At 38.0% G+C, this 13751-nt stretch overlaps 2 protein-coding genes across 4 annotated transcripts in view; both read right to left on the bottom strand.

The window, feature by feature from the left end:
• Positions 1-492: 492 nt before the first annotated feature.
• map9 (microtubule-associated protein 9) lies at positions 493-6627 on the bottom strand. 2 transcript variants are annotated; one of them, XM_046048116.1, is made up of 14 exons: positions 6267-6627; positions 5870-5960; positions 4683-4861; positions 4349-4607; positions 4082-4254; positions 3863-3971; positions 3710-3777; positions 2725-2765; positions 2472-2634; positions 1893-1979; positions 1609-1770; positions 1367-1512; positions 724-859; positions 493-614 (listed from the first exon to the last, which is right to left on the bottom strand). In XM_046048116.1, exons 1-14 carry the CDS (start codon positions 6336-6338, stop codon positions 495-497), a joined length of 1806 nt encoding a protein of 601 aa, XP_045904072.1. In that variant the 5' UTR covers positions 6339-6627; the 3' UTR covers positions 493-494. The 2 variants fall into 2 exon arrangements, with proteins under 2 accessions (XP_045904072.1, XP_045904071.1); XM_046048115.1 differs by having other exon boundaries at positions 4349-4861; positions 6267-6626.
• Positions 6628-7513: 886 nt separating this feature from the next.
• The window catches only part of smim14 (small integral membrane protein 14), a 127548-nt gene continuing 121310 nt past the window's right edge, over positions 7514-13751 (bottom strand). For both annotated transcript variants that reach the window (XM_046046793.1, XM_046046794.1), the window contains exons 2-5: positions 11825-11920; positions 10884-10932; positions 10549-10706; positions 7514-9800 (exon numbers count right to left, since the gene is read on the bottom strand). In XM_046046793.1, coding sequence (XP_045902749.1) covers positions 9762-9800; positions 10549-10706; positions 10884-10932; positions 11825-11899 — 321 coding nt within the window. In that variant the 5' untranslated portion in view covers positions 11900-11920 and the 3' untranslated portion in view covers positions 7514-9761. The remainder of the gene's footprint in view (positions 9801-10548; positions 10707-10883; positions 10933-11824; positions 11921-13751) is intronic.

The following is a 13751-nucleotide window of genomic DNA, read 5'->3' as shown; positions in this document are numbered from 1 at the left end:
TAGATGTTTTGGATGATGGAAAAAATGCTATAAAATGACTAAAAACATAAAAAAGGTGACCCGTAAAAAATGACCAGCATTTTAAATAATAACAAATAAATCCAACAATCTACAAATTCAGTAATGTGTAACACAAAACGAGTGTTAAACAGATCAGTTTCAAATATTGTGTAATGTTTCCTCTTAGTGAGATAAAAACTAAAACGTTACATGAAAATAACTATAAGAATTTGTAGTTTAATTATATTAGCTCTTTCCATCAATATTTTTTGCTGCTTTAAATTATGATGCATGACTAGTAACAGAAGATATTGTTGCAAATACTTGCACTAGAGCTACTGGCTATGCAAAACTGGAATATAAAAAATATTAAATTTAACAGTTGCCATCAACAACAACAACACTCTAACATACAGTACAAAACGTTTAACTTCAAATGTCACGTACAACCCACAGATATTCTCTGTGTGGTACATGTCAACACACATCAAATGTTATTTTCCAAACGGTATAGTTTTATTAGGAGGGCTCCATGGCGGAGGTGGACTGTCTTGGAGTATGGCTTGTATTCGTCTTTCTTCTCTTTGTCTCTTCTGCTCTAGATCTTTCCGTGCCTGTTGGGGAAAACACAAAAATCAATAATAAGAGATATGAGAATGAGTAAATGGAATCATCACACCTTTGTTGCCATTAGTCACTGGTAGCACAAGTAGTTTTACTTACCAGCCAGTTTTCATACATCTCTAAAGCTATTTTATCTCTCTCCTCTTTCATGTATCGTTCCTCCTCTGCTTTGTTTTTAATTTCTTTACGCTCCATCATGACTTTTTCATGGAGAACGTCCTTCTTCTTGTCGCGCCTTGATCATTTAAAGAAAGAACAGTTTTAGATGAGAGTTACTTCACTGTCAATGATTGTGTGATGCGTGATGAAACATAGTTTAACAACCAGCTTTGACTGCCATCTGGTGGTTGATCATTTTCACACCCAAATAGATTTTTAGTGTGATGGGGAAGCCCTGTTAGTTGTTGAACAAACTTTCAATGACCACATGCAGCTATTTGAAGCTACCTATATTTTGTGAATGTTTGAACTTAACTAACCCAATTGAATGTTTATAATCAAGCACAGTCAGACAATTGTATGCAATTCCTGACACCTTAGCAACATGAGATTGTGTTGGCTCTACTCTTCACATATTACAGCCACTGTTTGCTTTCCTGTGGCCTTATTTCACATCACATTCAAGAGACATGAAACTTTCGGTCACTAGAGGTCAGTGCACAGAGAGAGGTCATGTTTCATCACACTTTAAATAAATAAGAGAAATAAATAATAAATTAAAAAGTCAATGATTTACACTTACCAGTTAGAAAAAGCAGATTTGCTTTCTCTCTGTCTTTCTTCCTCCTTTTCTTGTTTTTTTAACTCCAGTTTACGTATAGCTTCTCTCTGTTCTCTGTACTTTTCTTTGAGGACTAGATCGTGCTCACGTTTCCATTTTTCAAACACCTGTAATGTTTGTACCATTACTGAATAACATTACATCTTTCTACAGAAGTGCTCATTACATCTTTCAAAATCATGCACAATAAATCATTAACCTACCTGCTTAGCAGTTTGCCTTTTTTCTTCTTTGTCTTCAATCGCTTTTTGCTCTTTCAATAGCATTTCTTGCTTTTCTTTGGCTTTTGCTTTGAGACTCTCTGCTTTCTTTTCTTTCCAAGCCTCATATGATGCAACAGCATCTTCCTTTTTAGCTTCTTCTTCCTGATTGTTTTTTTTTTTTTTTTTTAAAGTTGGCAAGCAGTGTGCATATATGTTAAAATATGTGTGTTCTATAACAATGTGGGTTGTTCTGTATTTACAATTTACAAAATAAAAATATTTACCCTTTTCTTTTTTTCTTTCAGGAGTTCCTCTTTCTTCTTTAGCTCCATGTTTTCTCTTGACTTTTCCTTTTTCTTTTGAAGCCATTCCTATTAGGAGTTACATGTTAGTGGGCAGTGATTTAGTTAACTGAGAGTACACTCTACCTGCCTTCTACCGACATACATAACCAGTAGAACTAACTGTGATTTCTGCCTCCCAAGGGCTGACAAGACTGCTGAACAGTCCCTGTAGATATATTATTAAAAATACAACATTTCAACCTCAATCCCTTTCTCTGCACAAGATACCTGAATAAATCCATTTTACACAGCGGCAGACTTCACACTCTACTTGCATACAGTATATTCTATTATATACCTGTTCTCAATATCAATGTCAGTGTTGTCATATAATATCAACATGCATTTGAGGGTATAAGATGAAGCTCCTCTAAATAGTGCTTAGGAGAACTGCACAGACTGCATATTGTCTTTCACCATAAAACCCAGAACACAGGAAAAACAGTGTCACAGGTGCCCTTCCTCCACTGAGTGGTTTAAATAATAGACAAAACAGCATAGGCTCATTATCACTCTGACCTGGTAAATGGCAGCTCTGAGTGAATCTGCCTCTTGTGGCTGAGACTCCTGTAGAGAGACTTTACGATCGAGAACTTTGAGAGTTCCCAAATACTTTGATTCCACTTTCTTGGAGCACACGCTCTGAGATCTCTGGGTGGTCTTAGACTGAGAACTTGATGCCCTGATTTAAATAAAAATACAGTTAGTTAGACTATTATCCTGTTGTATCCACGAAGCTGTGAGTATCTGTTGTTGCAGCTTGTTTACCTACCTGGTATCAATTGATTTTTCATGGACATCTCTCGAGTCTCCCTAAAAGAAGTCAATAAACACATTTACTGAGTTTAATCCTTGTGTTTTCTTCCCGTCGACCATGCACTTTTTGTCCTCCCGGGTCAAAATTGACCTGGTCTGGTTTGCCTGCTTTTAAAGCACCCAGTTTAACTTATCACCCAATTCTGTGTAACACCTTCTTAGCCAACTTCATTACCACAATTTTTACACTTTTTGGTGGAATTCATGGTCAATATGTCTCATTTATATTAAACTATACCAAATTTAAGGTAGAAAAAGCAGAAATTATAAATTATTTTGAGTAATAGTTAGGATCACAGGACTATATGTTGATGGATTATCACAGACTAGTATATGTCAAAGTTTGGTCTGGATACTGGTTTGAAACCATTTCATTATTTTTAATGGCAGCAAATAATCAGACTTTTTGTCCTCCCGGGTCATAATTGACCCGGTCTGGTTATAAAGCATAATGTATAAATTATCACCCAATTCTGTGTTACACCTTCTTAGTCAACTTCATTCCAACTCATTACCACTAGTTTTACACTTCTTTTTGGAAATCAGGGTCAAAAAGGTCCGTGCGGGTGTGCTCACATGCGTGCGCATTTGCTGGACAGCATTATAGTGTGATTAATTGACTTTTTGCACCACCGGTTCAAATCTGACCCGGGAAGACCACAAGTGGAACAAATTTGAATAAAATACACACAATTCAGTGAAAGTAGTGATCATTTTGTTTGTTTGTTTAGAGCGTAGTGTGGAACCATCCATGTTATTTTGGTGTAATTTCATGAAAGAAAACCATATTTTTCATACAAAAACATTTGAAAACGGGTCAAATTTGACCCGAAGACAACACAAGGGTTGGGGGGGGGGGGTGCTGCCTCTTATCTCAAAATAAGAGGCAGCAAATATCTAACATGAGACTTAAAGGGTACACTTGATAATGAATAACTCACATTAAACTCTTCAAATGATGTGGAATAATTTCTCTCCTGCTCTTTGCTGCCATCAGAATTAAAGCTATCTGAAATAATAAATGAAATATCAAGAGGATTAATAGAGTTAAAAACACAATAAAATAAAATAAGGCTGATCATGCCAGTCATTACCTCTGGATCCAGAATCAACTGTGGATTTGGTGAAGAGCAGCGACTGTTCACTCTTGCTAGAAGAGGATTTGCTGAGGCTACGTGAAACTGCATGATCTCCTTCTGTCCACTATGATGATAAAGCAACAGAACAGGCATGTGCTCCAATCTGAGAATGCTTCTTTTTACTCTGCAACTTAAAACAGTGAATTACCACGCATGTGGACTGAAGCTCCTTACAGCGATGTTTGTGGATGTGTCAGTGGAGAGGGGAATGGATGCAGAGGAGGTCTGTGGCCTGCTGAGATCCTGAGATTCAGCATCTTCGGCTATCTTCTCCGTAGCGTGAAGGCTGAGTCCAAGAGTCCTTTGCCTCGGTTTAGGCCTGGGTGGCTCTCTCTCCATAGCGCTATCTGAATAATGACAGTTTGTGGAAATATCAATTTTAAAAATTTGCTTTAAAAAAATTATACAGTTATTGTATACATAAAAACAGTGTGAACAGACCTGCAGAGGACATGTGTTTGAGGTCAGTTTCTGATAACTCTGAAATCTGGGAGCCTTCTTCCAGAACAGAGTTGCTCTTCTCCTCTGGCCCCGGAGTTTCAATGACACTGCTGTCAGATGGTAAAGGCAAAGGCATGTCCAGTAGAGTATCACCTGACATTTGGTATGACAGAGATTTACTAGAGCTCTCTCTTGTGATTTGAGGATCAGTAGACTCCACACCAAATCGTATGTCATCTTCACCGACATTTGTGGACTGCTGTGAGGAAAAGGAGTTATTATAATTGTTGTGTCGACCGTCGGAAGAGTCAGGCGACTCGTTTTCATGTGATACCGTTGTGTCTTCTGAGGGAGAGCTGATTCTTTGGGTTTTCAGAAACGAAACTCTCTTTGTTTTGCCATGTTTGGCTTCATCGTCTGAAATCTCAAAGTTGTTGATTTTGCCTTTACTCTTCCCAGTCTTAAAAGAGCCAGCCCTCTGTTTTCTTGATTTGAGGAGTTTATTCAAAAAATCTGTGAAATATAAAAAAAAAAAAAAAAAAAAAGTAAATGACAGCAGAGAACCATTAAACTGTAGCTATTTAAGTTAACACAACAATATGAACTCAAGGTGTTCATGTACTAGCTTTTCCTGGGGCTTTCAAACTGCATCTTACCATCCCTTCCTAACTGGATGGTTGTATGCCAACTGAGCAAACTCCATCCACTAAGGAAGACTGACAGATGTGGCTGAAAACTACAAAAAAAGCAAGCAGAAAGTCATTTTTTAGTCAAGTTTTTCATGTCAAACTGCTGTTTCCAACTTTCACATTTCACAAAATGCATCTAAATGTAAGGTGTCTGATTGACAAGAATGGTTTTCAGACCCTGACATCCGCTATATGGATGACAGTACAGTAACTGTGCCTGTTTAGCCGTATGGTCTGTTCTATTGATGCTCTGCTGTTATTCTTGCTGCCCCAAAGCCCTTTAAGATAAGCTCAAGAACCCCTTCACTGACACCACCTGTTATTTTACAAATGTGTAATTTATATAATATATTTGAAACTTAACACTGTTAATTACATAAAATTGAATACTGTTATACGATTATTTCACACAAGACATAGTGGTCCTGGAATTGGCTATTTTTCAGTCAATGTTACATTTGTGGCAGAAGCTAGACATTTCAAACATTTTAAACTAGTTTTCACACACTCTACCCACGCACTCTTACCAAATCCTAATTTAAATTTTTCAAATAAGATCAGTTACTCAACAATCCTAATGGCAAATGCATATATGTACCTCCTGGGTTACAAGTAGCCCCTGGTTGGGAATCGCTGCTGTAAAGAACTACCATAGTAACTTTTTAAAATTTCTTCACAATCAAACTGGTGTCAAAGTAATGGTAGCTTTTAGAAGGAGAAGGTAATAAATAAGCCTCATCATCAACTATCATTACACACAGATATAGGTGATATATAAACCACAATTACAATGTAAACAAAGGCACTGAATGGAGGGACTCTGTCATCTTACCATCTTCATCTTCATTGAAGTCATCAGAGTAGGAGTATTGGTCTGTTTTTGTTTTGCTTGCCCGGGCAGAGAGAGCAGCCTGAAGTTCATCCTACAAGGACATAGTTTCAGGTTGACGTGACATTTTTTCAGAGGGCTCTCGGTTTAACTAATAATAACAATAAGAATAATCTTTATTTATAGAGCACTTTTCAAAACCATGTTCCAAATGGTTTTACAAGAGCAAAGAACACATAATTAAATTACAGAAAAATAAATAAACAAATAAAATCAACTAAAATCAGGAAATGCTCTCCCCTAAAAGTATGTTTCAAGAAGGGTCTTCACTAATCCATTCATTTCTCATTTAGTAGGATATCCAGACGGCATAACGTTACAATGAAGCGTTTAACCTCACCTGAAATGTTGTCCTCCTCGATGTTTTCGGGCTTTTCTTGTAAGCCAGTGTCGTAGACTCCTGATTCGCCATTGTGAAAACTATAAACACGTTCGTCTGATTAGCATTAGCATCCTAGCTAACGTTAATGTGTAGCTAGCCACTAAGCCTCCTGTGCTAACGTTACCATTATAGCTACATTACCACTATGCAAAGTTTGGTCGCCCCATGATTGCTGCCTGCTTCAATAAATACAATACAGCTGTTCATAAATGGTACTATAGCTAACTATAACTAACTATAGCTAAAGGCACACTGTCATACAGCTACAGTGGGCTAACGGACTTGTTGATGGTAACCCAGGGAAACGTGAAGGACAGTTCCGTTTCACCACTGCGCATGATCAGAAGATTACCAAAACAAGTCGTGTTACAGTCTATGGTTTGTTATAATAATACACCTGTTACCATTAAAACGTTTTTAATTAAGTCGTGTAACACGTCTGTTAAATTCAGCCTTTTTATAATAAACCATTGACAGTTTATGAAAAATGTATTGTTTATATAAAATAAATGTATTAAAGTAATCATGAGTTAGGTGAGGGAAGCGTTTTGGGGAGGATGGTGTGAATCACGTGAGCATAGGTGCAGCTGGACGTGAAGGGAGGGGATTGAAGTCATCAGAGAAGGAGTATTGGTCTGTTTTTGTTTTGCTTGCCCGGGAAGAGATAGCAGCCTGAAGTTCATTCTACAACGACATAGTTTCAGGTTGACATGACATTTCTTCAGAGGGCTTTCGGTTTAACTAATAAAAACAATAACATGCATGCCGACATGGAACATGAATCAGCATTTTAATGTTTAAGCTAGGCGAGATGTTTAAGGTCACAGGTTTTATGTAAAATCTTAATCTGCAAAGAGACTACTATAGCTATAAATTTAGTGGAGTGAAAATATAAAGTAGCTTCAAATGGGAAAAACTCAAAGTACAATTATCTCAAAACTGTACTTAAATAGAGTTTAGTTAAACAAGAGTTTTGTAAATACTCTTCATATGCCACCATTATTGGTTCTGTATTGATATTGCTTTGTTGCAATTATGAAATCTGAAAAACTGATAAAATACTGAGTAGGCAGCACTGCAGGTATATATGTTTGCAATGTCTTTAATTCCAGCCAGAAACCAGAACATATTTGTATATTATGATGTGTACATCTGCCTTAGTGAATGCAGGAATGTAAAGTTTACAACACCACATAGCCAAGCAATAAGACTGAATTATTTTTATTGTTATAGGAAAAGTGCATAGTTGAAGCCCTTTTTAGACAGTAAAAATTTAAATCAAGGTCTTCTGTGGTACCAGATATTCCACTTATACATCTGAACAATCTAGTATGGCGCGCACCCCCCCCCCCCATTTTATATAACCACTCATGGTTTACTTAACGGTTTCCTTCCTCCTCCCTGCCCTCTCCCAAGCAAGTCTGGAAAGATGTAGCAACTTTCACTGATATGGAAAGAGCCTGACTGTCAGGATGATCTCAGCCCACAGTTGTTACAGATCATATCCAGGTTGTGAACTCTTATACCATGGCTTCAATTAACACCCTACAATTTAAGACTAATCTGTGTAATTTCTGATATCACAGATACCCTGGAATACAACCAAAAACACAACCAGGGCCCAGAAACACTTGCTGTAACCATGTTTCCACGACATGGGCATGACAGATACTAGAAAGACAGGAAACTCTCTATTGTGTACTGAAATCCAATAAGCAATTATAGACATATAAAAAAATACCACCCATTATAATGTTCCATTTTTCTTGAGATTGTATCAAAGAAAGGTTGATTCTCCTTTGCAACTTTGAGGCTGTAGTTTGTGTTGCATGAGGCAGAGTATTTTGTACGGTTATAAACATCCACACACAATTACATACATGGTTAAGGAACCAAACAACATTCCCCAGTGCATTGGTCTGCATTAAGGGGTTTCCATTTTTTCTGTTCACTCACTATATTTCAACCTTAAATCTAGCAGTCAAACCTTCTGTAACATTATTTAGATGTGAAACTAATGATGTATTTAACAGAGCTCTGGACCAAATAAATAATCAGCATATCTTGTAGTTTAAGGCATGCAGATAATTCCCATCACAAATTTAAAATAAAAATGACCTCAAATATGGCACTGTCTTTCTCTTTGCTTTTCATTGGTTTGAGATACTATCATACAGAAGATGTGAAGTAGAAACTTTGGATGGCTCCCATTAATCACAGACTACTCTTATCCCCCGTCTCCACAAGGCCACCATTTACACGGCTGCATTAGTACAACAGGCCTTCAAAAAGGAACAGACATACACACAAAAAAGTGCTAATAAAATATGATTCTCGGCTGCTAATAGGTCAGTATACAATGATTATTTAACCACAAAACAATTACAGTACATAGAATCATCTCAATATGATAACGTATTTGCTTGTGCTGAGTATATTGTTTGACAGTTACCCCACTATTATACCCTGTCTGTCTGCCTGCACTTCAATGATGTGAAATTAGGTTTGACATGTGGGTATTTAACAAATCTTAAACCCCTAAACATAAACAATCTGGCACTGCCGTCTTAATCATCAAACCGGGTTATAGATAAAAAGGACAGACACGTTCTTGGAAATGCAGTTTATAAAGAAGACTGGACTATTTGCTGGCTGGGGCGATTATGGAATCTTATTGAGGCCTGAACGTAAACACAAGAGATTAATTCACTGCATTAATATCAAACACATTATGTCATAGGACATAGTTACTGGCACTGTTTAGAATGTTGATTTTAAAAATGGAAGGTTTCAGAGTCTGAAGAACCCACCACCCTTCATTACTCAGCAAGCACTCAAACAACAATTTAAACTCCGCTAACCCATGTGATGCATTCCTTCATTTTGAGTTTATGTCTGCCTTTCTGCAGATCAGACAGCATCAGGACTGGGATCAGGGACCGACTCAGAACGATAACAAACCTTCTAATTAAAGACTTACACACAGAGCCCAGCTGATAGATCTTCATGCTGATGTTGTCGGCCAATATTATCAGTCAAAACTGGCTTTTTATATATTTAGTTATTAAGTTTCCTGATCAAAAAGGTTTTGTAAGTGTAAAACATCCTTCCTCAGTCTATATCTTTGTCAAAAAATAACCAAAGCAGAAAAGTATATGCCAAAACTGTTCATGTTGTGTTTATGAAAATCAAAACATCAATATTGACCTCTAGATGATCAGATTTCTTGCAACTTAGGAATACCACATCTGTATTGACCTCATAAATCCAGCATCAGTTGGGCTCTAGTAACAGGAATCATTAGACAGATCCAACCATTAAAATAGGAAGAAAGCAAAAAGATATGCGAGTGAAGATTGACAGGGAGATTGTGCCGTTCTGGTCACAGTAACTAGCCAACTGTGCAGCTCCAGTCAGAGCAGATGGATGACTGCTGGTACTCTTGCTTCTCTGCTAATCAATAGGTGGTGCTGGGGGCTCTCTTCTGTCACTCTGTAAACCAAGACAAGAAGACATCAATGCCGTTACAATAATATAATATTACAAAAAAGGACATTCAGTTTGTCACATCCAGCGTGTGACAGTTCCAGTTCGCATCACAGAACAAACATTTTGTTCCTGGTTCCTCTAAAGTGTTCATCTTAACGAATATTGTATCTAACAACTTTAAAAACATCGAAATCATTGATATATTTTCTGACTATAAAAACAAACAAACAAACACACACACACGTTGATACAATATTGCAATTTTGACATGTTAAAGTAAAAGCACAGGTGTTAATATTATAACCAACGCTGACTGAATTCTATTTAGCTGCATGAGTTTCAGTGTCCTGGTATTGTGCATGCTGGCTCAGGGCGGAGATGTTTTAAGAGGAGACACGTCACAAAGAATCCTCAATACAACTCAATACGGAAAGCCTGCAATGCCAAAGATGACAGACACAAATAAATCAATGTATGGGATACACCGAGAGCAATGCGTTTCACTCTGAGCTTCAGACTCGAGCCTTTTACGATTGGTGATATAAGATCACTGATTGATCATATACTTTCATATGCTGAGTGTCACTACCAGAAAGCAAGAGAAGTACATTACATTTACTCATTTAGCTGATGCTTTTATCCAAAGCAACTTACAATTCCTATATATGTCAGAGGTTGAACACTCTTGTAGAGCAATACTGCACATTTAAAATGCCATTGTGAAGTAGGCGGGAGTGTGATTAATACTGACATTGTGGGGTCCAGTAGGTTTGCCTGAGGGACGATGACCCCTGAGACTGGATGGGCGCAGCAGGAACAGGAGCAGAGCCAGCACCATCCATCCCATCATGACCATGGGGAGGGTCAGGTCACCTCCTCCGTTGCCAGCTGGCCCACTGGGACCTGGCACTGAAAAAAAAAAAAAAAAAAAAAAAAAAAAAAAAACGACATTTTAAAAAATCTTCGCACTTCACACATGTAAACAACACTACAGTTCCTGATTTGAGAACATGCTTGGGTGCAGCCATCCTTCCACATAATATGACACGCAATAACAAATGCATGGTCTAATGTGGTCATACATACATTCCTGAGGGCAGTCTGTGTCTGTGCAGTAGGACTGAGATTGCCTGAGCTGAAAGAGAAATTACAGAAGGAACAAAAAGTAGAAGAGTAGGAAAAGAATTATACTATTAAAATCTTCTACTTTATGACAATGACCACTTTGATTACTATGGTTTCCACTGCCCTCACCTAGGAAAAGAGAAAATACAAGTCCTCTACAAACTCACTGCTAAAAAAAAAAAACTTTAAGACTTTCTTGTTACATATGACCCACTCACAGGTTACTGTAACCAGCAGCACATATTCACATGTGGATGGTGCAAAACCACCATCTGAGCACAGCCTGCCTCCAAAAAAAATAAAAATATCAGACTGGCAAATGCTGTGTAAATTCTTTAGTTTAGAAAACACCCTTTCCTGCAGCAAGCAAATCAGAAAACCCCCGGGGTGGGTCCAAGCTCTGAACCAACTGCAACTCGCCACGCAAGTTACACCTGAGCACAAAGTGCCAATGAGGTCACCTGCAAACTGACAACATGATTACACGATGATGATTTCTTTAGTTTCTCTCAATAATTTTGACATCAACTTTTATGACACACTTTCCTTTACACGAGCCAGAGAATATTTACACACTGCGAACCTGTCCGCAAACAGTGCAACAGAGTGAAACGTCTTGGCGTGACAGATCTGATATGCTCTTAATATAAACACTGAGCAGGAACCCGGATATGCTGGCTAACTGTCAGTCGACAGCTTTTCATTTCCTTCCCTTTACTTTCTTGTTGTTCCTAACGTTAATCTCTTTGCTTCATACTCTCGACTCCAGCAGGAGACAATTTACTTCACACTGCATACTTGGAATACTTTGACCCGTCCCTGCACCTCAACTCTGTTATGATCAAGTCCGCCACTTAAAAGATTTCAAGTGGCAATGAAAACCACTCGGTTCTATTACTTACCAGGTTGATGAGGCGCCTCATAGCATACTCATGGGTGCAGACGCACTCGCAAGGATCAAAGCCTCCCTCTGCCATTTCTCACCAGACGGTGTGCACCTTGGAGCAAGACGAAAGTACCGTATGTAACTAGGGCGTACATGAACAAGAGAGAGAAACCTAATGCCGCTTCTTGTCAGTGCTGTGCGCTATTGTTGTTTGAGAGGCAAACACTGATCAGAGGGAGGAGACTGCTCACTTAAGGACAGTCAGCAGACTCTGTGTCTGTATCTTAGTGCATTTTGGCATTACATGCAGCAATGCACTATCACTCACCGGTCAAAAGATTTTAAACATCTCATGTTATCACATTTTTGCTCTGCAGCTATGTAACATCATTGTTACTAGCTTTAAAATTAACATTAAAGCTTGTGTTTGTTGTGTGTTACTTTGATAAGCCCATTTTAGCAACACACTAAATATTTTCTGAGTTGTTTCTGGTGTAATCTACATATTTTAAAATGTCTGGACTGGTTTACCTTTATGGTGCACTTGTCTATGATTTAAGGTGAATTAGGAGTCCCATTATGATCTAAGAGCCTGTCAATGAATTAATCCATAAATGCAAGAATTTAGCTGATTGGGTGACATCCACCTTTCATCATGGCAGGCTAATGTCAGCTCAAGATAGAGTGAAAGCAAGCAACTATTACTGTAATGAATGAAAACACATTATCAAATTGCCTGGTATACTGATGGGTGTGAAAAACATAGTCTATAATGCTTGCATTAGTTGTGGGACAAATATGGAATCAAATGCACAGATGTCTGCTACAGATGGAGGATTGATCCTGGCTAATTCAGAAATAAATAAATGCTCAATAAATAAGCATCCGATTAAATGCACAAAAAAATAAGTAAATGTAGGCAGTAATTATACAAGGAGATTATTTTATTTACACACATATATAAGCTTCTTTACTTCATCCTTAAACCTGTGCGCCACAATCTTTGTGATTGTTTTAGTCAACCGAGGGTCAGTGGTCGTGGTGGTGGGTTAGCGAGCGTGTATAGGAAAAATTTAAAATGTCATCAAGTACGCTGTGATGACTTTAACTCCTTTGAAGTTCTCGCTCTTAAAGTAGGAGGGCTGCAACCTATCATATTTGTTATAATTTATCGCCCCCCAAAACCGCCTGGAGGATTTTTATCAGAACTTCCTGAATTTTTATCTACTCTGGTTTTAAATTATGACAGAATTGTTCTTTGTGGCGATTTTAATATTCATGTTGATGACCAACAATGTTAATGCAACTGACTTTTTAAACATGCCCACTTCTTTTAACTTCAAACAACATGTCAAATGTTAAACACATAACCGTGGTCATACACTGGACTTGGTTTTTTTCCCTGGGTGTCAGCATTTCCTCTGTGGAATTAGTGGACATAACCATATCTGACCACAGATGTATTGTTTTTAGCTGCGATTCCCTGTTACTCATGCCGCCTCACCAAGCTCCGTGTGTTCTCGCTTCTTTAATGAACAAAGTGTTTCAAAGTTTTGCGCATTCTTTCAGAGCCAAAGCCAACACCTGTCTGATTCCAACACCAACAATCTGGTCGATCACTTCAATCATATCTGCTTGTCGTCACTAAATATTACTGCTCCTCTAAAGGTTAGGCCTACGTCTAAAGCTAGTAAGCAACCCTGGATAAATGACAGCATTCGCAGCCTAAAAAGGGAATGCAGGAAAGCAGAGCGCTGATGGAAAAAATCCTGTCTCCAAGTCCATTACCTCAGTCTGAAGGATTTATTAATTAACTACAATAACATGGTTAAGGATGCGAGAACACACTATTTTTCTGAACTCATTACTACACATTAACACAAACCCAGGTTTCTGTTTAAGACTGTGGATCAGCTGGTAAACCCAACCCCTCCTTGTGCCTC

Source organism: Micropterus dolomieu, linkage group LG04 (genome assembly GCF_021292245.1).
Source record: "Micropterus dolomieu isolate WLL.071019.BEF.003 ecotype Adirondacks linkage group LG04, ASM2129224v1, whole genome shotgun sequence".
NCBI lineage: Eukaryota > Metazoa > Chordata > Actinopteri > Centrarchiformes > Centrarchidae > Micropterus > Micropterus dolomieu.
This window is presented reverse-complemented; position numbering and strand designations above follow the sequence as displayed.